General features: G+C 51.7%; 1 protein-coding gene across 4 annotated transcripts; it reads left to right on the top strand.

Annotated features, from left to right (window-relative positions):
• The first annotated feature begins 1442 nt into the window (after window positions 1–1442).
• SNUPN (snurportin 1) lies at window positions 1443–22710 on the top strand. Of its 4 annotated transcripts, none has more exons than XM_004594620.4 (9): window positions 1443–1783; window positions 7248–7410; window positions 11165–11312; window positions 13948–14052; window positions 14196–14292; window positions 16451–16548; window positions 18312–18389; window positions 20868–20948; window positions 21874–22710. In XM_004594620.4, the coding sequence occupies exons 2-9, from the start codon at window positions 7250–7252 to the stop codon at window positions 22195–22197; spliced, it is 1092 nt and encodes a 363-aa protein (XP_004594677.2). In that variant the 5' UTR covers window positions 1443–1783; window positions 7248–7249; the 3' UTR covers window positions 22198–22710. The 4 variants fall into 4 exon arrangements, with proteins under 4 accessions (XP_004594677.2, XP_058521476.1, XP_058521477.1 ...); XM_058665493.1 differs by lacking the exon at window positions 1443–1783 and adding an exon at window positions 3570–3684; XM_058665494.1 differs by lacking the exon at window positions 1443–1783 and adding an exon at window positions 3656–3777.
• The last annotated feature ends 474 nt before the right edge of the window (window positions 22711–23184 follow it).

The raw sequence follows: 23184 nt of genomic DNA, 5'->3' as shown, positions 1-23184 counted from the left end.
CACAGAGGGGGCTCTAAACAAGCTCCTGGTTTCTGCCTTCAGATTGGCTCAGCTCTGACTGGTATGGGCACTTGGGGAGTAAGATCTTTCTTTCTCTCCTTCTCTTTGTAAATGCAACTTTCCAATAAAAATACGTATTTAAAAACAAGTAAGTTGGGGCCCAGCACTGTGGCCTAGCGCCTAAAGTCCTCATCTTGAATGCTCTCGGATCCCATATGGACGCCAGTTCTAATCCCATCCAGCTCCACTTCCCATCCCTACTTGTGGCCTGGGAAAGCAGTCAGGGATGGCCCAAAGCCTTGGGACCCTGCACCCGCGTGGGAGACCCGGAAGAAGTTCCTGGTTCCTGGTTTCGGATCAGTGCAGTACCAGCTGTTGCGGTCACTTGGGGAATGATTCATTGGACAGAAGATTTTCCTCTCTGTCTCTCCTCCTCTCTGTATATCTGACTTTGCCATAAAAAATAAATAAATCTTTAAAAATAAGTTTGTTTGTTTTTAAGCTTCGTTTTCTCTGTTAGCAGCCACCTAGCTTCTCTAAAGCTCAGCACACTCAAGCCTTTGGAGTAAAAGCTATGTGACCCTGACCAAATAGCTTTACATCTCTGGACCACGGGCTTTCTTCCCTTTCCTCCTGTTCCGTTGTAGCATTGAAATCAAAAGGTAGTAAACGTGGCTCATTGCTAACTGCAATTCTTTTCGCTTTTGTAACTTCTGCTTTGCTTGCTTGGCTAAGAAACTGTGCGCTTGCAGGCCTGATGGCCAACACGACCTTTAGTGCCAATAGCTCTAATTCCCATAAATCAAGGCCCCAGCCTTATTAGCCCATAAATAATTCATGATCGGGGTCTACTTGTCACAGATGGCACCAAGGTTTGAGTCCAGAGCTGAGGAGAGCAGGCAGGGGCTGGCAAGCAGAGATACCCAAGGAATGCATAATCCTTGCTCACTCACCTCTCAAGCTGCTGTAAATTGTGCCCCTGCCCCCTTGAAGCTGTGTCAAACTGCCCCTATAAAAACTTTGTAATTGTACTGCTCGGGGCTGCACTCCGTTAAGGGGTGTTGGTCCCGGCTGGCCAGTCGGTCAGTCGGTTGCCTTACCTCTCATTTATAACAAAACTTTGTCGTGACTGTCACTGGTGAATGTAACATTCTGTTTTACGCAGTGAAGGTTAATGAGATCACCAAGCCCTGGGAGAACCTACCCTTAGGTGTTCATCCCATCAGCCCTGCCCTACATGGGCCGCGCCCGGGCTTCCCATCCCCGGCACAGGGAGGCTCCCCGGGCTGCAGGAACCAGCCAAGGCGAAAGGAGGGAAGCCCGGCCTCGGCAGGTCCGCGGTGCGGGGTGGACGCGGACGCGGGGCTGAGGGAGCCGACCCGCGCCCAGGGACCCAGCGAGCGGGGCGGCGGCAGCGCGCGGCGCCCGCAGAGCCCCGACGATTCCCCGCCCACTTCGCCGGAAGCAGAGCGGCGCCCACGCCGCAGGCCCCGGGCTGGCCTAGACTTCTGGAACAAGGCCCGGGAAGTGCGGGCGGATCCGCGGCTCGGGGCTCAGCGGGACGCGCCCGCCTCAGCCGTTGAGGGCGGAAGTAACGGCCGGCGGAGCCCCGACCCCGACAGCCGGGACGCGGCCGAGAAGCGGGAAACTCCGGGCGCGAGGCCGCTAGGCCCCGGCGGCGCGGCGGCGGCGGCGGGAGGCGGACCTTGCGTTCCTTGGGCAGCTGATTGGTCGGCTCCCGACGGTGGCGGCAGCGGCGGCGCGTAACTCGCCTCAGGTTCCGGTGAGTCCTGGGTTCGAGGCTGATTTCCACCGGTTCCCGGGTTATCCTTCGTAGCTGCATCTAAGGGCTCCCGGGGCTTCACCTGGCGGGGTCGAGCTTGGCCGGGGCCACCTCTGGATTTCTTCCCGTTGTCTGCGTTCCGGGGTTTCCGAGGAGGACCCCTCAGGGGGTTGTGGTTGAGGAAGGGGCGAGTCGTGCAGGTCCCGGAGGACCTCAGTTCTAGAAAGGGGCCTTGCCGGGGGCTGGCAGAGCGGCCCGGCGAGTTGGGGGAGTTGGGTAGAGAGAAGTGCAGGATGCCTGGATCTGGAACTGGAGGCACCTGCGGAGGATGGGCCTGGCTGGGCGGAGGTGGGACCCGGCAGCGTGTCTGGAGGCTGAGCGACCTAGGGCTGAGATCCAGGCGCAGAGAATGGGTAGAAAAAGCACGTGTAAGAATACAGGATTTTAAAAACCCATTTACTTTTATTTGAGTAGGTAGATTTATTTAAAGATTTATTTATATTGGAAAGTCAGATTTACAGAGAGTAGGAGAGAGGAAGATCTTCAGTACACTGGTTCACTTTCCAAGCGGCCACAACAGCCGGAACTGAGCCGATCTGAAACCAGGAGCCTCTTCTGGGTCTCAACTTGGGTGCAGGGTGCCAAGGCTTTGGACCATCTTTGACTGCTTTCCCAGCCACAAGCAGGGAGAAGTGGAAGGAAGTGGAGTAGCTGGGACTTGAACTGATATCCATATGGGATGCTGGTACTGCATGCAGAGGCTTGCTGGGGGAGGACTTTGTGGGTCTTGGCATGATAACGCTGCTTTGGGAAATATTAAAATTTGTGGGGCCCTGCACGGTGTCCTAGTACCTAAAATCCTCGCCTTGAACATGCCGGGATCCTGTAAGGGTGTCAGTTCTAATCCCAGCAGCCCTGCTTCCCATCCAGCTCTCTGCTTGTGGCCCGGAAAAGCAGTGGAGGACAGCCCAAAGCTTTGGGACCCTGTATCAGCGTGGGAGACCTGGAGGAAGTTCCTGGCTCCTGGCTTCGGATTGGCTCAGTTCCAGCTGTTATGGCCACTTGGGGAGTGAACCATGGGACGGAAGATCTTCTCTGTCTCCTCCTCTCTATATCTGCCTTTCCAATAAAGATAAATAAATCTTTTTTTTTTTTTAATGTTGTGGAAAATTTACCATGGAAATGTTCAGGCTTACACAGAGGTACAGACAAGAGGACGCACCAGCGTCTGTTTTTGGGTGGAGCTGGGTCCCAAGAACTCATCTTGGGCTTGCAGTAGTCATCTCAGGATGTCCCCGCTTCACATTGCAAGTATGTTAAGACCTAGGTCAGAACCACAGGTATTGTGTAAAAAAGCAGAGTTAGGGAGAGAAATGCATCTTCCACCCACTGGCTCACTTTCTTGATCTTTTTTTTTTTTTAAGATTTATTTATTTTTATTACAAAGTCAGATATACAGAGGAGAAGGAGAGATAGAGAGGAAGATCTTCTGTCCGATGATTCACTCCTCAAGTGAGCGCAATGGCCGGTGCTTTGCCAATCCAGAGCCGGGAGCCAGGAACTTCTTCCCGGTCTCCCACACGAGTGTGAGGTCCCAAAGCATTGGGCCGTCCTCCACTGCTTTCCCAGGCCACAAGCAGGGAACTGGATGGGAAGTGGAGCTGCCAGGATTAAAACCGGCACCCATATGGGATCCCGGTGTGTTCAAGGTGAGGACTTTAGCCACTAGGCCCCGCCACTGGGCCCTCACTTTCTTGATCTTGACAGGGCTGTGCCAGCCAGGAGCCAGGAGCCAGGAGCCTGGAGGTCCATCTAGTTCTTCCACGTGAATGGCAGAGCCCAGGCTTTTGGGGGAAGTTTTCTGCTGCTTCCCAGGAAATGATCAGGGAGCTGGATTCAAGGTGGAGCATCTGAGACTGCAGATGCTTGTATGTGATGCTGTTGTTGCAGATGGCAGCTTAATGCACTGTGCCTGAAGGCTGGCCCCCCACTGTGTAGGTCTTTATAAAGCTGTCTCCTGGGAAGACCTCCTCCATCTAGGCCAGTGTTGGGAGTAGGGCAAGAATTCAGGACAGAGGGATCAGAGTTGGCTTTGTGGAACACACTACATGGAAGCAGTAAGCAGGCAAGTGGGTGAGGCCAGTTGGGAGCTGACTGCGGGTGATAATCTGGGAGACTGTCTAAGGCAGCCGGCCACTGGTGTGGGGTCTTTCCCTCACTGGTGAGTCTCATGTTGTTGCAGATCTTACGAGGGACTTTGTTATTAAGGGCCCACCACAGGATGTTGGTGACATGGCAGGTAGAATATGCTTGACCCAACTGAGCAGTATACCTAAAAATGGTTCACATGGCAGATTACATGTTATATATATCTTACCATAAGTTTAAATTTTGTTTATTTTGTTGGGAAGACAGATTTATAGAAAGGGAAAGACAGAAAGTGCTTCATCCACTGGTTCAATCCCCAACTGGCTGCAAAAGCCAGAGCTGAGCTGATCCGAAGCCAGGAGTTTATCTCTGGTCTCCCACATGAGTGCAGGGTCCCAACACTTTGGGCTGTCTTCAACTGCTTTCCCAGCCCACAGACAGGGAGCTGGGTGGGAAGTGGAACAACCAGGGCACCAACCTGCGCCTTTTGGGGATGCCAGCACTTGCAGAGGAAATATCAGCCATTTGAGCCTTGGCCTAGGCCCTCACTTCTAATTGTTTTTCAGTATCTGAGAATTCACCTCTCAGCAATTAGGCTAAGATAAAGTGTGTAGTATCTGAGAAGAGCAGCTTAGGAGGAAATTAGGTTTATTTCAGTACAGAATGAAGTGGCCCGTTGGTTAAGGCACCTGCTGAGGCTGTAGGATGGTGAATGGTCTGTCACACACAGGATGTGAGAAGCAGAGGCCTGTAGGGAGCATGCGCTTGGTCCATGCCTTCTCTCCTGACAGATGACGTGCTGGGCCAGGGTGCTGTGCCACAGGCAGCCATGGAATTCAACGCATTCGGGTGCTGAGGGCCTCGCCTTGAGATGCTGTGTTTGGGTCGAGCTTCCATTCTAACCCGTCCACCCTTAGTGTTAATTTGCTAACCTCCTCCAGCACTCAGAGACAGAAATGTCTGCATGTGTTCCCTCCTGGCTGATGAAATGGTGTTCTGATGCTGAGGCTCTGGAACGCAACTTTGGCTGGTGCTGAGTGCAAGAACTCGGCCTGTGCCCTCTGCTTTCCATGGGAGCCAAAAGCTGGCCAGCCCCACCCTGCTGTGTGACACCATTCCTCCTGGACGTCCCTGCTTTTCTGGATCTAAGTCATCCATCCCTTTCGCCCCCAAGGGCGCTCCTGTGTCCCTCAGACCATTTCTCCCAGGAATGTGAGGAAAGTGTGAAGCCACCTGTCCACGTGCTTTCTTTAGCCTCACCTGGTAGTGTCTCAACATGCCAGCCACTCACCGTGTCCCGTGTACCACAGCTAAGCCCTAATTCCTAGAGCTGTGGGACTTAGCTGTTAGGAAGCCTCTTGCATCTGAGCTCTTTTGTTTTGTTTGTTTGTTTTGAAGATTTACTTATTTTTATTGGAAAGGCAGATTTACAGAGGGGAGGAGACAGAGAGGAAGATCTTCCATACATTGGTTTATTCCCCAAGTGACCATAACAGCCAGAGCTGAACTAATCTGAAGCCAGGAGCCAGGAGCTTCTTCCAGGTCTCCCATAAGGGTGCAATGTCCCAAGGCTTTGGACCATCCTCTACTGCTTTCCCAGGCCACAAGCAGGGAGCTGGATGGGAAGTGAAGCTGCCGGGATTAGAATTGGCGCCCATATGGGATGCTTGTGCTTGGAATTGGAGGATTAGCCAGTAGAGCCTATCTTGCTGGCCCCGCCTCCAAGCTCTTATCCAAATGTCTCACTTGGGGGAGCCCCAAAACCTTCCTCCTCACCCAAAGCCGGAAAGTGAGAACTAGCTGGTTTGGGTTTAGGGTTCGCCCTGTCTTCCTCCAACAAACCCCAATACCTAAAACTCAATTTTCTTTGTTTCTTTTTTTTTAAATGAAGACTTATTTTACTTGAAAGTCAAATTTACAGAGAGATGGAGTGAAATATTTTTAATCCACTGGTTCACTCACCAAGTGGCCACAACGGTCAGAGTTGAGCCAATCTGAAGCCAGGAGCCCTTAGCTTCTTCTAGGTCTCCCATGCAGGTGCAGGATCCCAAGTCTTTGGTCACTTCTGAAATGGTAGCTATAGCTGAGTCTGGGCTTGGCCAAAATCACAAGCTGGAACTGTACCCAGCTCTCAGGTCATGTTGCACTGCTTTCCTAGGCCACTGACAGGAAGTTACATCAGAAGTGAAATAGCCAGGACTCGAACTGCCACACGGTATACTAGTGTTGTGAGGCACACAGTGCCTGCCCCATATTAGTTATCTAGTGACAGTTATTTATTTATTTGAAATATTTCTTTTAAGATTTATTTTGATTACAAAGTCAGATATACACAGAGGAAGAGAGATAGAGAGGAAAATCTTCCATCCGATGATTCACTCCCCAAGTGGCTGCAACGGCAGGTACTGCGCTGATCCAAAGCCAGGAACCAGGAACCTCTTCGGGTCTCCCACATGGGTGCAGGGTCCCAAGGTTTTGGGCCGTCCTCGACTGCTTTCCCAGGCCATAGACAGGAAGCTGGATGGGAAGTGGAGCTGCCGGGGTTAGAACCGACGTCCATATGGGATTCCGGCGCGTTCAAGGCGAGGACTTTAGCCGCTAGGCCATGGCACCGGGCCCCTATTTGAAATATTTGAAAGGCAGTTTTTACAGAGAGGGAGAGAGATTTTTCCATCTGCTGATTCACTTCCCAAATGGCTGCAATGTCTGAGCTGGGCCAAACAGAAGTTATAAGCTGAGAGCCTCCCCCTTGTCTCCCATGTGGGTTAGGGGTCTTCAGCTGCTTTTCCAGGCATCCCAGCAGGGAGCTGGATCAGAAGTGGAGCAACGGAATCTCCCACCAGCACCCGTGTGGTATGCCAGCATTGCAGGTGGTGGCCTGACTTGGTGTGGCACAGTGCTGGAATCCAGAGATGGCTATTTGGGAACTAATCAGGACACAAATGGGGGCATCAGACCCGTCCCTGGGTGTCTGTGGTCGGAGAAATTAATGATGGGGTTTGTGGTGATAGGCAACAGAGAAAGTTAGATCCAGCCCTGAGGTGAATTTGCTGGGTGATTCATGTTCAACTTTATGTCTGTAGGCTTGGAACTGTCCAAATGGTCATTATTGTGACATTTGCTGGAAATTAGATTGCTAGTGCTAATCAGTAACTCCTTTACCCTCTGGGTTTGTTTTTTTTTTTGGTCATGGAAACAATTGTGCTTGTGGATTAAGTGAGGTTTAATAGGGATGCAGCTGTCAATAGCGGCCACGTGTGAATTGAGTAAACTGTGGTGACTTCCTGAATAACCCATCCTGTGTTTCCCTTTGTAGGAATGATGGAGGAGCTCAGTCAAGCCCTGGCCGGCAGCTTCTCTGTATCTCAGGATCTCAACAGTACAGCTGCCCCACACCCCCGCCTATCCCAGTACAAGTCCAAGTACAGTTCCCTGGAGCAGAGCGAACGGCGCAGGCGGTTGCTGGAGCTGCAGAAATCGTAAGACTGTCCCCACTCCCCAGCTCCTTTTCCCTGGGGTGTGGCAAAGGGGCTGTTCTGGAGGGATTCTGCTCGTCCCGAAGGAGAGAGACCCTGGATAGGTTGGATTTCCTGCCCGTAGATTGGGAGAGTTAATGTCCATCAGGAGTGAGACCAGGAGAAGCTCCTGGGGCAAGGAGAGGCTGCAATTTGAAAGCAGAAGCTGTGTTGCAGGGTTTGCCTTTTCTGCTTTCTCTGGCAGCCCTCTGGCAGTTCAGGGACTTGGGAAAGCCACACCCAGGCTCCACTCCCTGCGTGGCCTGTTTGTGTGGTTCCTCCTGTACCCTCAAAGGAATCCTGGTGTCCGGGTGGTCTTCCTGCCTGCCTCCAGCCCACCTGTTTCGCTGGTGCCCTTGGGAGCACAAGACAAATAACCGCATGGGGAATCTGAGGAAATGTCTTCCCTGCACTGGGTTCTGGGGGCCAAGAGGAGCCGCAGGGGAGACACCAGCAGAGTGGGGTGGGGCTGTGCTGCGCGGAGGCAGGGCAGGGCTGGGTTCTTTATGCCGCAGCTGCCCTGGAAGCAGCTCCTGGCTCCTTGCTTCTGATCAGTTCAGCTGTTGTGACCATTTGGAGAGTATAACAGCAGATGGAAGATCTGTGTGTATCTCCTCTCTGTATATCTGCCTTTCCAATAAAATAACTAAGTCTTAAGAACAAATAAAAAAGAAAGATGTATTGATTTGAAAGGCAGAGTTGTGAAAAGAGGGAGACCAAGATCCAGCATCTGCTGGTTCATTCCCCAAATGGTTGCAACAGCCGGAACTAGGCCAGTTCAAAGTCGGCTAGGTCTCCCATGTGGAGACGGGATTGGAAGTAGGGAAGCTGGAACTCAAACCAGTCCTCATATGCAATGTTGATGTTGTAAGCAGCAGCTTAACTCACTACATGACAACCCAAGCCCCAGACCTTTTTTCTTTTTCATTACAAGTAGCAGCATGGTATATTCCATTCTGCATGTCATCTTTTACTGTGGCATTTTTAAGAAATGCTGTGTGAGTTTAAAAAGGATCACATCTTTTTTGTTGTTGTTGTTAAGATTTATTTTTATTTTTATTTGAAAGGCAAAGTTAAGAGAGAGAGAATAGGAGAGTGCTGATTCACTTCCCAAATAGCCGCTACGCCCAGAGCTGGGCCGATCTGAAGCCGGGATCCAGGAGCCTCTTCCAGCTCTCCCATGTGGACACAGAGGCCCAATGTTTTGAGCCATCTTTTACTGCTTTCCCACACCATTGGCAGGGAGCTAGATGAGAAGTAGAACAGCCAGGACATGAACCAGTGCCTGTATGGGATGCCAGTGCTGCAGGACGTGGTGTAATGTACCTCGGCCACGGCACCAGCCTGCCACGTTGTTCCTGTGTGGTGCCCGGCATCCTGAGTGGGTGAGTGTTTTAAGCTGCCTGGTCCCCCACTGACGGGCAGCTGGGTCGACCCTCCGGCTGTGATGGCAAACAGTGCTGTGGAGGCAGCCATGCAGCCTCATACTTATGTGCAAACCCAGCAGCATTCCTGGGGTGAGGGACTACTGTGCTACCCTGTGCTCTCGGGGGGCAGGGGCCCTTCTCTGTAGTGGGCATGCCACCCACGTGTGTGTCAGAGGAAAGCTACTCAGTATTGGCCTCACTGCCTCAGTAGGGTTGAGTCCCTGCCTCGGTATCAGACATATCCATGGCAGGCAGTTACACGGTATTTCCAAATCACTTGTGGAGACAGCTGGGTTCCAAAAGGTTGTTTTTCTCTCAATTTCCCAAACTGCCTAGAACATGTAGCTTTCAAAGAAGAAAAGTGACCATAAAGGGAAAATAGATAGATAGATAGATAGATAGATAGATAGATAGATAGATAGATAGATAGATAAAATTCTTATGTTCTCAACTTCAGTTTTGAAAGTTGGCAGGAATGGGTCTGGTGCAATAGCGTAATGGTTATAGTCTTCATCTTGCACGCGCCGGGATCCCATATGGTCGCTGCTTCTAATCCTGGCAGCCCTGCTTCCCATCCAGCTCCCTGCTTGTGGCCTGGGAAAGCAGTGGAGGACGGTCCAAAGCCTTGGGACCCTGCACCCACGTGGGAGACCTGGAAGATCTCCTGGCTCCTGGCTTCAGATTGACTCAGCTCCAGCCGTTGTGGTCACTTGGGGAGTGAATCATCGGATGGAAGATCTTCCTCTCTATCTCTCCTCCTCTCTGTATATCCGCCTTTCCAACAAACAACGAAACAAAAGTTGGCTGGGGTTGCTAAAAGGCCTAGGTTTTCTTCAAGATGCTGTGTAAAATAGGCCTGGCACAGTAGCCTAGTGGCTGAAGTCCTCACCTTGCGCCGGGATCCCATATGGGCACTGGTTTGTGTCCTGGCTGCTTTACTTTCCTTCCAGCTCCCTGCTTGTGGCCTGGGAAAACAATAGAGGACAGCCCAAAGCCTTGGGACCCTGCACCTGCATGGGAGACCTGGAAGAAGCTCCTGGCTTCTCTGACCTCAGATCAGCTCAACTCTGATCATTGTGGCCACTTGGGGATTGAACCAGAGGATGGAAGACCTTTCTCTCTGTTTATCCTTCTCTGTGTAAATCTGAATTTCCAATAAAAATAAATAAATATAGAAAAAAAAAAAAAAAAAGATGCTGCATGAAGCCGAAAGCCCAGACTCTCTCCTTGGCTTAGGCATCTCCCTGCAGCTCATCCTCTCTCCTAGCACTGGGGTTTGGAACTTTGGGTGAGGCCTCAGTCCACTAGAAAGGGACAGTCCTTAAGGTTTGTTTTTGTTTAGCATGGTTGCAAGGCTTGGTGCTAGGCCAGATCAAAGACGTGATTTGGAATTCCTTCCTGGTCTCCTATGTGGGTGCAAGGCCCCAAGCATTTGGGCCATCCTCTGCTGCTTTCCCAGGCCACAGGCAGGGAGCTGGATGGGAAGTGGAGCAGCTTGGATTTGAACCAGCATTCACTAGGCATGTGGTGGCCTAACCCAACACAGCTGGCCCCAGAGGTTTGCCTCTTATGTGGGGTGGGTTGAACCCTCAGCTAGCACATCTTGGAAAATTGGAAAATTCTTTTGACATTGCCCATTCTGGGGCAACTCTGAAGATTACTGAGCATTTACAGAGGGGTTCCTGTTGAGGATCTGAAATGGTTCATTGTCAAGGTGACTGTGTGCCTGGAAGTCTGGACCCTTCAGAGACTCGCCTGCACCCTGTTATGAGAACCCTCTGTTTCCTGAAACACCAAGAAGCAAGCGAGATGGGCAGTTCTCTGGAGTGTTAACAATTTACAGGACAGACAGCTGCTTTTGAATCATGCTGCACCCTATTGTTTGAGTTGAAGCGATAAGGTCAAAAACCTGTGCTTATACATTGTTGATCTTTGCTACCTGCTTTCTGCTTTGTCACGTAGATACCCACTGTCATGCAGGTACTTACTATAACCCCCGTCATACACTTGTATTGTTCTAGGCACTTTTTTGTTCATGGCAAGAAGTGGCCTCCTGACTGAATAATAAAGACATTTTACTTGCCTTGGAGTCTCGCTCTGTTCCTTTGAACCCCAACAGGATCTGTGAGGGGCAGCCCTGGGTGAGACTCACAGAGGAGACCCCATCATTGCTCACTCCCAGCAGGGTCCCCATGCCACTCTCAAACCTGACGCCTTTGACTTGAGTGGGAGCCATTACATCACAGGCTGTTTTCCCGCGAGATGTAAAAAGCCTGTCACTCTTTCCCCAGCAAGCGGTTGGATTATGTGAACCATGCCAGGAGGCTGGCTGAAGATGACTGGACAGGGATGGAGAGTGAGGACGAAGAGGAGAAGAAAAATGAGGAAGAAATGGATGTTGATCCTGGCAAGAAGCTGCCAAAACGCTATGCTAATCAGGTGAGCAGGCCGGGGTGGGTTGGTGCCGGCAGCCTCCCTCCCTCCTCCCCACAGCCTCAGCCTCTGAACGTTGCTGTCGGGAGAGGAGGGAGAGAGGAGGGATGTGGAAATGGAACTGTGCAGCACATGCTGTCGTGCGAAGTGTGAATGGAGTGGATAGAGGGGCTGGCTCAACACTGCTGTGGCCTGGCAGGTGTCACTACAGTAGTCTATGTAGTGGGGCTTCGCATGGCTGGCCCGTGATGTGTCCACTGGCTGCCAGCAGGCTGCAGGGACTCCCTCGCCTGTGGCTACATAATCAAGACTGTGTCTTTGTCATTCTTCAAAAATGTTTGTTTATTTCTATCTACTTGAGAAATAGAGATAGAGAGACATCTTCTCTCTGCTGGTGTACTCCTTAAACACCTGCTGCAGCCGGGGCCGGGCCGTACTGGAGCTCGCAGCTCAGAGCTCTCTCCCACAGTCTTCCCCACCTGTGACTCGGGGCCCAAGTGCTGGAGCAGGAAGCTGGAAGGAAACAGGAGCCAGAACTCGCAGCTGTGCTCCGATACATGACACAGCACCTGCCTGGCCCTTGAATTTGTGGTCTTTCCCGGGCTGGTACTATAAGGACAGTCTTGCAGCCTCATGTTCAACATGGGTGGCAGGCAGGAAGCACAGCTGCCCATCCACCCCAGGCTAGCCAGCTGACCAAGGTGGTTGTAAAGCCCCAGGTCCCTATAACCCACCCGCCTGAGTGCCTTGCTAGATCCAAGGAGGAAACAGGCTGTAATACCTCGGGGGACATTGGCAGGCAGTCTCTGCTGCAGGCAGTCCCCATGTTCCACAAAGCTGGCTATAAGTCTTTGATGGTAAGCAGTTCAGTGTGTTTTTCTGTATTCTCTCTAGAACCCAAATGTGTCAATTCAGGGTCCTTACTCAAATTTAGAATTCTGTACCTGGGTCACTACTGGGGTCGGTGCCTTGGTGTAACAGGTTAAGCCTTTGCTCCTGGCTTCAGACTGGCCGTTGTAGCCATCTTCACCAAAAGGCTCTGGATCTGAAATATTTTCAGTTTCTGGATGTTTTGGATTTTGGCATGTCTTCACATACATCATGAGATATCCTGGGACTGGGACCCAAGTCTAAGAATTCATGCGTTTCCTGTAGCCCCAAGATGACTTTATACAACATTTTCTACTGTGCCTGTGGTTCAGCTGTGACCTGGCACATGAGGTCCAATGTAGAATTTTCCACATGGGTGCTCCTGGATGCTCAAAACATTTCAGATTTTGGAGCATTTGGATTTCAGGTTTTTTTATTTGACATGCCCAACTTTTGGTTAACAAAGTGGATTGGTTAACAGGAATGCTAAGTCACCACAAACTTTTTAGAAAAAAAAAAAAACTGCTTAAGAAGACAAAGATGGCGAGCTGCCCTGCGCTGGTTCTCTCTGCACACGCCAGCAGTGGGCCGGAGTGGGCGTCGGGGAGGAAGCAGTTGGCTGGCATCAAGTCTCAGATGGGATGGACTCAGGAAGATTTTCACCACCCCATTTCCTAATGAGAAGATGGAAGATCACCCTCTGTTTTTTTCTTTCTCTGTAATCTGCCTTTCAAATAAAATTTTTTCCCAAAGATTTATTTGTTTGAAAGAGTTACAGATAGAGGCCCTGTGACATAGCCTAGTGGCTCAATCCTCACCTTGCCTGCACTGGAATCCCATATGGGTGCCGGATCATGTCTCAGCTGCTCCACTTCCCATCCAGCTCCTTGCTTTGGCCTGGGAAAGCAGTTGAGGAGGCTCAAAACCTTCGGACCCTGTACCCACGTGGGAGACCTGTAAGAGGCTCCTGGCCCCTGGCTTTGGAGAAGCTCAACTATGGCCATTATGGTCACTGGGAGTGTGAACCAGCAGATGAAAAATCTCTGTCTCTTCTTCTCTCTGTAAATCTGACTTTCCAAGAACAAATAAATAAATATATATTTTTAATAAGTTTAAAATGTTTTTAAAAACAAATAAAAGTTACAGACAGAGAAAGAGATGGAGAAGCAGAGAAGCAGAGACTTCATCCAGGTGACCTCCTTGGGCTGTCTTCTGCTGCCTTCCCAGACACATTAGCCAGGAGCTGAATCAGAAATAGTGCAACCAGGTTTTGAACTAGTGCCCATATGGGATGCCATTATCGCAGACGGCAGTTTAGCCTACAGTGCCAGTCCCCTTCACTTAAAAAAACAAACAGAAAGATTTATTGTATTCATTCAAAAGGCAAAGTGATAAAGAAAGAGAGAGAGAGAGCTCTTCTATCTGCTGGCTCATTCCCCAGGCCAAAGTCAAGAGTTCTTAACTCCATCTGGGTCTTGCCACTGGGTGGCAAGGGCGCTAGTCCTTGGGCCATTAGCAGCTCCCTTCCCAGACACGTTCGTAGGTAACTGCATCAGAAGCAGAACAGCCAGGTCCCAGACTCACACCCTGGTATGAGATGTGGGAATCGCAGGTGGCAGCTTAGCTTATTGCAGCGCAGTGGAGCCCCTCTCCCCTCCCCATCTTCCTCATTTGTACTCTTCTTGCAGTGGAAGCCATGAGGTTGCTATACACGCCCAAGCAGCACAGTCCCACCATAACACACTCTTTTTTTTGTTGTTATTGATCCTAGTTGATGCTCTCAGAGTGGCTGATTGATGTTCCTTCAGATTTGGGGCAGGAATGGATTGTGGTCGTGTGTCCCGTGGGAAAAAGAGCCCTCATTGTGGCCTCGAGGGTGAGTAGCAGCAGTCCACCTGCAACAGGCCCAGCCTGCAGTGCAAGGGCCTTCGTGGCCTGCCTGTTCCTTGCTTCCCCACTGGAGGGAGTTGAGGCCACAGCTAACTGGGGACCCACTTGTCTGGCTTTGTCCCCACACAGGGTTCCACAAGCGCCTACACCAAAAGTGGCTACTGTGTCAACAGGTTTCCTTCCCTTTTGCCAGGAGGCAACAGGCGGAACTCAACGACAGCCAAAGGTACTTGCATCTGTCACGTGCTTCTCACGTTTTCTAATGTGAAAGACCACATAGCACCTTGTTGTGAAGACAGACACTGTCCTGGGCCCCCTGGTCTCCCCTCCCCTTCCTCATCATCTCTGCCCCTCCCCAGTTGCTAAGCCCCCCACCCTGAATTAAGGCCTTTGGACTTCCATTGAGGGGATTACAGGGGGTGGATTCTGAGGTCAGATCGCAGGGAGAGTGCCAGGTGTTAGGGTTAGGAGGGCCTTGCATTTTCTCTGTTACTTCCCTTGTGTTAACCTCTGTTCTTCCCTCCCATCAGAATCTGGCTGAGCAGGCCAAAGACAAGGAGCTTGAAAGATTGTCCTGTGGTCACACTGAGAAGAGCCAGCGGGGCTGCACCCAGGCCCTATTCTCTCCTCACTCCGACACCCTTGGAAGTTCCTCTTGGGCTCTTTTACCACCTGGCACAAGCGGGCTTCGGCCCACCTGTCCTGTCTCTTCCCTGTCTCTTGTGCTCAGCCTCTACTCAGCTGTCTTGTGCCAGGCTCCCCTCCTGGGCTGGCTGCATTCGGCCTCCAGGCCCTGGCTTGTGCTGCCTTGGCACATGGGTCTAAATACCCCCTCTTCTCCTTGCTGTCCCATTGGTTATTTTTATTTTTAAGATTGATTTATTCAAAGAGCAAAGTGACAGAGATAGATTTTCATTCACCAAGTGGCTGCAACAGCAAGGGCTGGGCCAGGCTGAAGCCAGGAGCTCAGAGCTTTATCCAGGTCTTCCCCATGAGAGGCAGGGACCTGAGTGCTTGGGCCACCCTCTGCTGCCGCCTCAAGCAGATTATCAGGAAGCTGGCTCAGAAGCTGAGCAGCTGGGACAAACACTGATCTGGGATGGTGGGATGGTAAGCGGCAGCTGAAGTGGCTGCACTACCTCTCTCACCCCTCGCCCATCTTTTCATTCTTGCTGGTCCTGGAAGGGTCTCTCCAGGAGGTTTTTCTTGCTGCTCCTGTCCTTTTGGGGGAGCTCTAGATGCTCATAGTGTGTGCCATAGAATTTACCGCCATCTTTTTTTCTGTGGTCAGATTGTCTCTGTTACTAGATTGAAACTTTTTTTTTTTTAATTTAGTTATGTATTTGAAAGAGTTACAGGGAAAGGAGGAGACAGAGATCTTCCATCTGCTGGTTCACTCCACATATGGCAGCAGGGGTGAGCCAAGTCAAAGACAGGAAATTCATCTATTCTCCCCACGTGGGGACAGAGGCCATCTTCTGTTGCTTTTCCCAGGCCATTGGCAGGGAGAGCTGGGTTCAGAGTGAAGCCGCCAGGACTTCTGGCACTCATATGAGATGCTGGGTGTGGAAGGCGGTGGCTTAGCGCATTATGCCACCATGCCCGCCCTGACTGCAGCTGTTTCTTCTTTTTTTAAATTTCAACTTTTTTTTTTATTTTAAAGATTTACTCATTTTATTACAGCCAGATATACACAGAGGAGGAGAGACAGAGAGGAAGATCTTCCGTCTGATGATTCACTCCCCAAGTGAGCCGCAACGGGCCGGTGCGCGCCGATCCGATGCCGGGAACCAGGAACCTCCTCCAGGTCTCCCATGTGGATGCAGTGTCCCAATGCATTGGGCCGTCCTCAACTGCTTTCCCAGGCCACAAGCAGGGAGCTGGATGGGAAGTAAAGCAGCCAGGACACAAACCAGTGCCCATATGGGATCCCGGGGCTTTCAAGGCAAGGACTTTAGCCCCTAGGCCACACCGCCGGGCTCTAAATTTCAACCTGTTAAAGGCACAGCCTGCTCATAGTTAGTATTCCCCCATAACACAGTGTCTGTGACTAGGAATGCAAAACATCTTTGCAGACTGAAGTGGAGGCAGCTTGCTTTCAGGCTTGAGCTGCCTGCTGTAGGACGCATAAATGTCTCAGTTTGTTGGAAGGTTCCAGATTCGCAGTCGGCTCAGGGAGTTGTCTGCTTTCCTATCTACCACCCATGTGTGCTGCTGGCCTCTGGGAGCGGTAGGGGCCAAGAAGGGTCCACTGTGCCGTGGGCTGGTGGTTGTTGCCCACCTTGAGTTGGGTCAGCATGGGGCGGGGATGTGAAGGGACCTCTGGATTGTCGGGACCCTTGCTGGAAGTAGAACCAGCTCTGACTTGTATTCTCGGGCTGCAGATTACACCATTCTGGACTGCATTTACAGCGAGGTGAACCAGACCTACTATGTGCTGGATGTGATGTGCTGGCGCGGCCACCCATTCTATGACTGCCAGGTAAGGTTCGGTGCACCCTCGGCTCTCTGTCCCCCGTCCCGGCAGGGCCACTGGTTTTTGGGCCCGTGCAGGATGTGGTATGTCATTAGCTAAAATTCCCTGAGTCTTGCAGTTTAAATTAGCGTCGTTTTAAAAAAGAAACGGGAGCAGCCAAGAGAAGTGCAGCAGTTCTTGAGCAGATGAAAGAGGAGCAGCAGAGATGTGGGCCAGCTGGGCCTGATGGCAGATGCAGCCACCCCTTGCCTCCAGGCTGCAGGGAGGAGTGTGGGTCCGGGGTGGAGATAGGGCAGGGAGGCAGGACCCACCAAACAGATGTCTGTCACCTTCTCTCCCTCACTAGCCACCTCCTGGGAATGGCACGGGTGGGGATTACTTAGTCCTCAGATCTCAAAGGCTCCACTTTGTCCCTGCTGGCTTCACTCTCCTTGCACCCTGCATTTTTCTCACACTAGGGATGGTTGCTGGCAGCACCAGTGGTCGGCAGAGTGAGGCTAGGTGAGCCTCTGGGGCCAGTGCGCCTGTGTCATCATCCCAGTGGCTCGCGCTGGCCCTCTGTGCTACTCCTGGGCATTATAACCGCACAGTCTCAGGCCCCGTGACCCAGGAGCAGGTGGGTTTCACACGGGCTCACCACGCTGGGTCCCCACACATGCTGGGTAGTCGCATTTCAGTCTGACGGGCAGTGGTTGTCGGGGCCTGCATGGCCAAGCCCTGGGTGGGCCGCACCTCACCGAGCATTTCCTAGTAGCACAGCAGGCAGCTGCAATTACTGACCACTCAGGAGCCACACCTGCGCCAGAGCACAGCCCAGCTGGGGCTCTGTCCCTATCAAGATCTGTTGAAGAAGGCGGGTTTTATTGTGTTTTTTGTTTGTTTATTTGTCTTGTTTTTGTTTTTAATAAACTAGTAGTTTATTTTTGTTTACCTTTTTTAAAGATTTATTTTTTTATTGGAAAGTCAGATATACAGAGAAGAGGAAAGAGAGGAAGATTTTCCGTCCGATGATTTACTCTCCAAGCGGTCACAACAGTCAGAGCTGTGCCAATCTAAAGCTAGAAGCCTGGAGCATTTTGCGGGTCTCCCACGCGGGTGTAGGGTCCCAAGGCTTTGGGCCGTCTTTGACTGCTTTCCCAGGCCACAAGCAGGGAGCTGGATGGGAGGTAGAGTGTCTTGGACTTGAACTGGCACCCATTTGAGATGGCCTGCTTGGAGGTGGAGAATTAGCCGGTTGAGCTACTGCTCCAGCACCCCACCCCTTCCCTTTCGGCTTCCTGCTGATACGCCTGGGAGCCAGCAGGTGATGCATGGCACACCCGGACTAAGTTTACAGCTCCTGGCTTCAGCCTTGGCTGATGCTGGTGTTTGGAAAGTGAACCAGCAAATGAGATGCTCTCTCTTCCTCTCTATTTCTATCAGTCTTTCAATTTAATAATAGCAATGATGATATTGATGATGTTTATGTTGATACAAAAACCTTTTAACGTTTAATCTGTGCTGCACATTTTTCATGTCCTGTCTGAGGCTTCCTGTCTGCGTTGAGGCTCCTGCTGGAGCTGGTTGGAGGCTGGTTCACACCCCCCCACCTCCGGGATTTTAAGACCATGGTCTCCAGGGAGGCCACAGCCTGATTCCGACTCATGGCTTTAAGGAGAATGTGGTTAATGCCAGAAGGGCTCGGGTCTTTGAAAGTCAGGCAACCGCTCAGACAGACTCCTGGAGTGGGGTACATGGTGTTTCATCTCTGTTTCTTTCCTCCATGGCAGACCGATTTCCGGTTCTACTGGATGCATTCGAAGTTGCCAGAAGAAGAAGGGCTGGATGAGAAAACCAAGCTGAATCCCGTAAGACCTGGTGTGGGGTGCTGCTTAGCTCGGAGTGGTCCCTGGGAAGGGAGTCTCCTCCCGGCCAGCATGGTACACTGGGAAGGGTGCAGCCTGAGAGCTGTCCACATTGGAACCCCACCTTAGCCTTAGTAATGTCCAGGTTAATAGTCTTGGATGTTAGCTTCCTCATCTGCAAGGTAGGGTTACCATCCCCTAATCTACATGGTTACCTTAAGAACCAAATGACAGGGCCCAGCCTGGTAGCCTGGTGACTAAAAGTCCTCGCTTTGAATTTCCCGGGATCCCATATGGGCACTGGTTCATATACTGGCTGCTCCACTTCCCATCCAGCTCCCTGCTTGTGGCCTGGGAAAACAGTCAAGGACGGCCCAAAGCCTTGGGACCCTGCACTCATGTGGGAGACCCAGAAGAAGCTCCAGCTCCTGGCTTTGAATTAGCTCAGCTCCAGCCATTGCGACCACTTAGGTAGTGAATCAGCAGATGCAAGATCTTTCTCTCTGTCATTCCTCCTCTCTGTAAATCTGACTTTACAATAAAAAGAAATAAATAAATCCATATGGGATCCAGGAGCATACAAGGCAAGGATTTAACCACTTAGCAATTGTGCTGAGTCCCAAGCTTTACATTTTTTTTTTATTTATTTGAAAGGCAGAGCTACAGAGAGAGCATGGGGTCTTCCATTCATTGATTCACTCCCTAAATGGCAGCAATGCCTGGGGCTGGGCCATGTTGAAATCAGGAGCCCAGAGCTTCTTTTGACTCTCCCACAGGGGTCTAGAGGCTCAAGGACTTTTGCCATATCATGCTGTTGACCCAGGTGCATTAGCAGGGAGCTGGATCAGAAATGGAATAGCTGGATCTTAAAATGGAGCACATATGGGATACTGGCACTAGAGGTGGCAGCTTAGCTAGCTACACCACAGGACCAACCCTGGACTTTGATTCTTCAAATCCGGCATTCATCAGCATCACCTGGAAACGTGATAGAATACAGACTGCCGGGCCTCACTCTCAAAGCTCCTAATTCAGTTGCACTTGCCCGGGCCTGGCCATATGCATTCCCTGCAGGATCCCCAGTGTCGCTGAGGCCACCCAGAGGCGCTGCTCTCATGCATTAGTTGGGTGTGCCCACCTCTAGCTAGACACTTTGTGTCTGCAATAAGGGGGCTGCTTCTGCTGGGTCCTGCAGGCCGGAAGGTGTCTTGCTACTCTTTGTAGTGATTCAAATATGTGACCATGATTTTCAGGGCATTTTGTAAGATGTACTTATTGAAACCTCAAGTCAGAGAAGTCTTCCATCCATTGTTTTCACTCTTGAAATGGTCACAATGGCTAGGGTTGGGCCAGGCCAAAGCCAGGAGCAGGTCCAGATCTCCCACATGGGTGACAGGGTTCCAAGCCTTGGGCCGTCTTCTGCTTCTCAAAGCCAGACACCAGCCCTGTGAAGTAGATGCTTGTGTTATTTTATTTGACAGGTGGGACATGGAGGCATGCAGATGGTAATGGGCAGAAGTGGGATTTAAGCAGTTATACCCTAATACCATGGATAAAGCACTTTGGTCTAAACCTCCTCTCTGGTATGACCAGGGCCTTGTGAGTAGGTGCAGCTGTCTTGGCTGGGTTGAGCAGTACCCACCTGTCAGCCCTATCAGCTTCAGCTGCATATTAATATTAACCACAGAACCCAAGAAACGTAGCTAGGGCCCACCCAAGAGCACTGCAATAGAATCCAGGAGCGGCCTGGGCATCATTGTTTTTATTTTAGGATTTATTTTGTTTTTATTGGAAAGCCAGATCAGATTTACAGAGAGAAGGAAAGACAAAGAGCTTCCATCTGCTGGTTCATGCCACAATGGTCAGAGTTGAGCTGATCTGAAGCCAGGAACCTAGAGCTTCTTCTGGGTCTCCCACATTGGGTGCAAGATCCCAAGACCTTGGTCCATCCTCGACTACTTTTCCAGGCCACAAGCAAGGATCTGGAAGGGAATTGGAGCAGCTGAGACACAACCCAGGATCTGTATGGGGTCTGGGTGTTACATGGTGAGGATTTAGCCATTAAGCCATCATCATTAAGCCAGGCCCAATCATTAACTTCTTAAAAAAGAACTTTTAATTAAGGAGAGACAAGGGGAGAAGTAGAGAGATTTGGACTGTCTCCTGCTGCTTTTCCCAGGCCATGAATGGAGAGCTAGATCAGAAGTGGAGCAACTGGGGCTCAAACTGGTACCCATATGGGCTGCTGGCATCACAGGCAACTGCTTTACATGCAGTCCTGCAAGGCTAGCCCTACCAGCAACTTAAAAAAGAAAGAAAAAAGCTCCCCCAGCTAGTTCCTGTGCTTAAAGGGAGGTTGAGAACCATTGACCATGTGGTACGGTGGAAGCAGAGGGGAGGGTGGGCCTGAGAGCTGCTGCTTGTCAGAGGTTTTTTTGCCTGTATAACACTGCAAATTCTTTGTTCTGATTTATGTCTCAGTTCAAGTTTGTGGGGCTGAAGAACTTCCCTTGCACCCCCGAGAGTCTGTGCAAGGTGCTGTCCATGGAGTTCCCTTTCGAGGTAAAACCTTCCCTATGGGGTTTGACAGAGGGTGCCTGACAATGCTGCCTGTTACTGGGGAGTCTGGGGGCACTGGGCAGCAGGCCTGGAGCAGCAGCACATGTGCAGATGGAAACAAGACCCTGGGAGGATGGGCAGAGACTCCCACTCCCACCCAGATCCTTCTTATGTGCTTCCTCCTGCCAGGAGCTGAGACCCACGCCCCTCGCTTGCCTGTCCTGGAGGCCTGTAACGCACTGGGGTGTGGGAGGCCGCGTGTGCTGGGCAGCATGCGGCTGCTGCTCTCAGTGTGCCCGCGTGCTGCCCCATTTAAGCTCTGACAGCTTCATGGCCCATGTAACACCTGTGTCATCCCCTCAGCACCTGTGGGCCCCACAGCCCAATTTCCCTGCCCTTGATACCTGCCCATCCTATTCCTCAGAAGGTGCAGCTGCCCCTGGGGTGGAAGTACCCCCCCCACACACAGCCCTGCCTTCCCTGCCTTCTCTGCCTTCCCTGCTGGGAGTCCATTAAGAAACTTTTGATAACGCTGTTCTCTTTACAATGTGTGCCTGGTGACAATAAGTGCCTCTTAGGGATGAGTCACTGCCTCACCAGAAAAACAATGTGGACCTACACAAGTGCTGCCTCTTGGAAGAGCTGTTTCCCAGAACATAGCTTGCAGACCATTTGAGGGGGGTTGGGAAGGAGGGGAACAGGGATCTGGAAAGTCCTTCTCACCCCTGCTTGGCCGTGCAGCATCTGCTGGGTATCCGTGCGATCCGTGCGATTGGCTTCCCCATCTCCCAAACACTTTCCCAGTAGCTAAGAGGGTGATGCGATGGGTAGGAAAACACCTTATAAACAGTGCAAGAAGTAAGGACTCCTCTTGCACCAGCTGTGAACTGACAGGATGCGTTGTCATTCCCGGTTTCCACTCTTACAGGTAGACGGCCTTCTCTTCTACCACAAGCAGACCCACTACAGCCCCGGGAGCACGCCCCTGGTGGGCTGGCTGCGCCCCTACATGGTGTCGGATGTGCTTGGGGTGGCCGTGCCGGCCAACCCGCTCACCACCAAGCCCGAGTACGCCGGGCAGCAGCTACGGCAGATCATTGAACACAAGAAGAGCCGCAAGGAGGCCCTCCAGGAGGAATGCACACACAGAGCTGCTGAGAATGGGCGCTATGAGCTGGAGCACCTGTCCACGCCCACGCTGCAGAGTCCTCCCCTGAACCCAGACAGCCCTGGAAGCCTCATGGAGAACTGAAGGGGTCCCCCAGTAGCCCCAGGATAATGCCCAGCACTGGCACCGCAGCAGGTGGAGCTCACATGAGAGTGACAGGTCCTCCCTCTTGGACCTTTGTGGCTGATAGCCACCTGCCTCTTCTCTGAAATGCTGGCTCAGCAACGAGGAGGACCCGAATGAGGGTGACATTCATGTGGCCCACCCAGACCCATGATGTAAATACAGGAGATTCTTAAGAACGGGATTGTGTGAGTCTTTGGCTTTAGACAGCCACAGGTCTTCCCCGGCTCCCCTCCCTGCAGGCTCTGAACCATGACTGTGCTAACCTTGGCCTGCATCCTTCTCTCTCTCAGAACACTCAGACGTGCTGCTGGGTTTCCAATAGCCTCTGCTGCTAACGTCATTTTCTGAAAGGTCTTACCAGGAAGTGCAGTTCTGGGTATCTCAATGTGTTCTCGCTTCTGAGAAGACAAGTGTGATTTTCTTTGGTTTAGACGCTGCCGGAGATAAAGTGCACACAGAGTCCATTGGGCCCTCTGCGGACGTGTCAATTCGTGATGGGTCTGCCCCTGCTGCTGCACTACCCCCTCCCCAAGGTTGCACAGTTGGGTGCTGGAGGTGGCAGGGCTGAGTCCCTGCCCTTGAGCTCACAGGCAGCCCAGCAGCATGGAACTGCAGGGTGGCGAGGTGACTGCTCTGGGTCAGGATGTGTATAGAGCTGGGGCAATGGGTGGGAGGAGGAATATAGCCAGGCCGAGGCTCTATGGGGTCCGCCGTGTGCCCTGCTGGCCTAGCACAAAGGAATCTCCCCAGAGCTAGGCCCATGCGCAGCTGTGCGTGGAAACCAATGCAGGGTTCGCATTTCTCAAGTGTGTGAAGGAGGATGAAGAGAGCTGAAAGAGGAGGCTGCTGTGAAATGGTAGGTTGACGGAAACGAGTCCAGTGAGAGCCCTGGACAGGCAGGAGGCCTCCAGAACCCTGAACTTGATCAAGCTCGTTGGCTGTGAT

This window comes from Ochotona princeps, chromosome 6, assembly GCF_030435755.1.
Source record: "Ochotona princeps isolate mOchPri1 chromosome 6, mOchPri1.hap1, whole genome shotgun sequence".
Lineage (NCBI taxonomy): Eukaryota > Metazoa > Chordata > Mammalia > Lagomorpha > Ochotonidae > Ochotona > Ochotona princeps.
This window is presented reverse-complemented; position numbering and strand designations above follow the sequence as displayed.

Excerpts from the sequence above, each read along its gene's own strand:
- SNUPN (XM_004594620.4), top strand. The coding sequence starts at position 7,250 with ATGATGGAGGAGCTCAGTCAAGCCCTGGCCGGCAGCTTCTCTGTATCT. Across the intron at positions 11,313-13,947 it reads CAAAACGCTATGCTAATCAG|TTGATGCTCTCAGAGTGGCT; the intron begins GTGAGCAGGCCG and ends TATTGATCCTAG. Across the intron at positions 14,053-14,195 it reads CCCTCATTGTGGCCTCGAGG|GGTTCCACAAGCGCCTACAC; the intron begins GTGAGTAGCAGC and ends GTCCCCACACAG.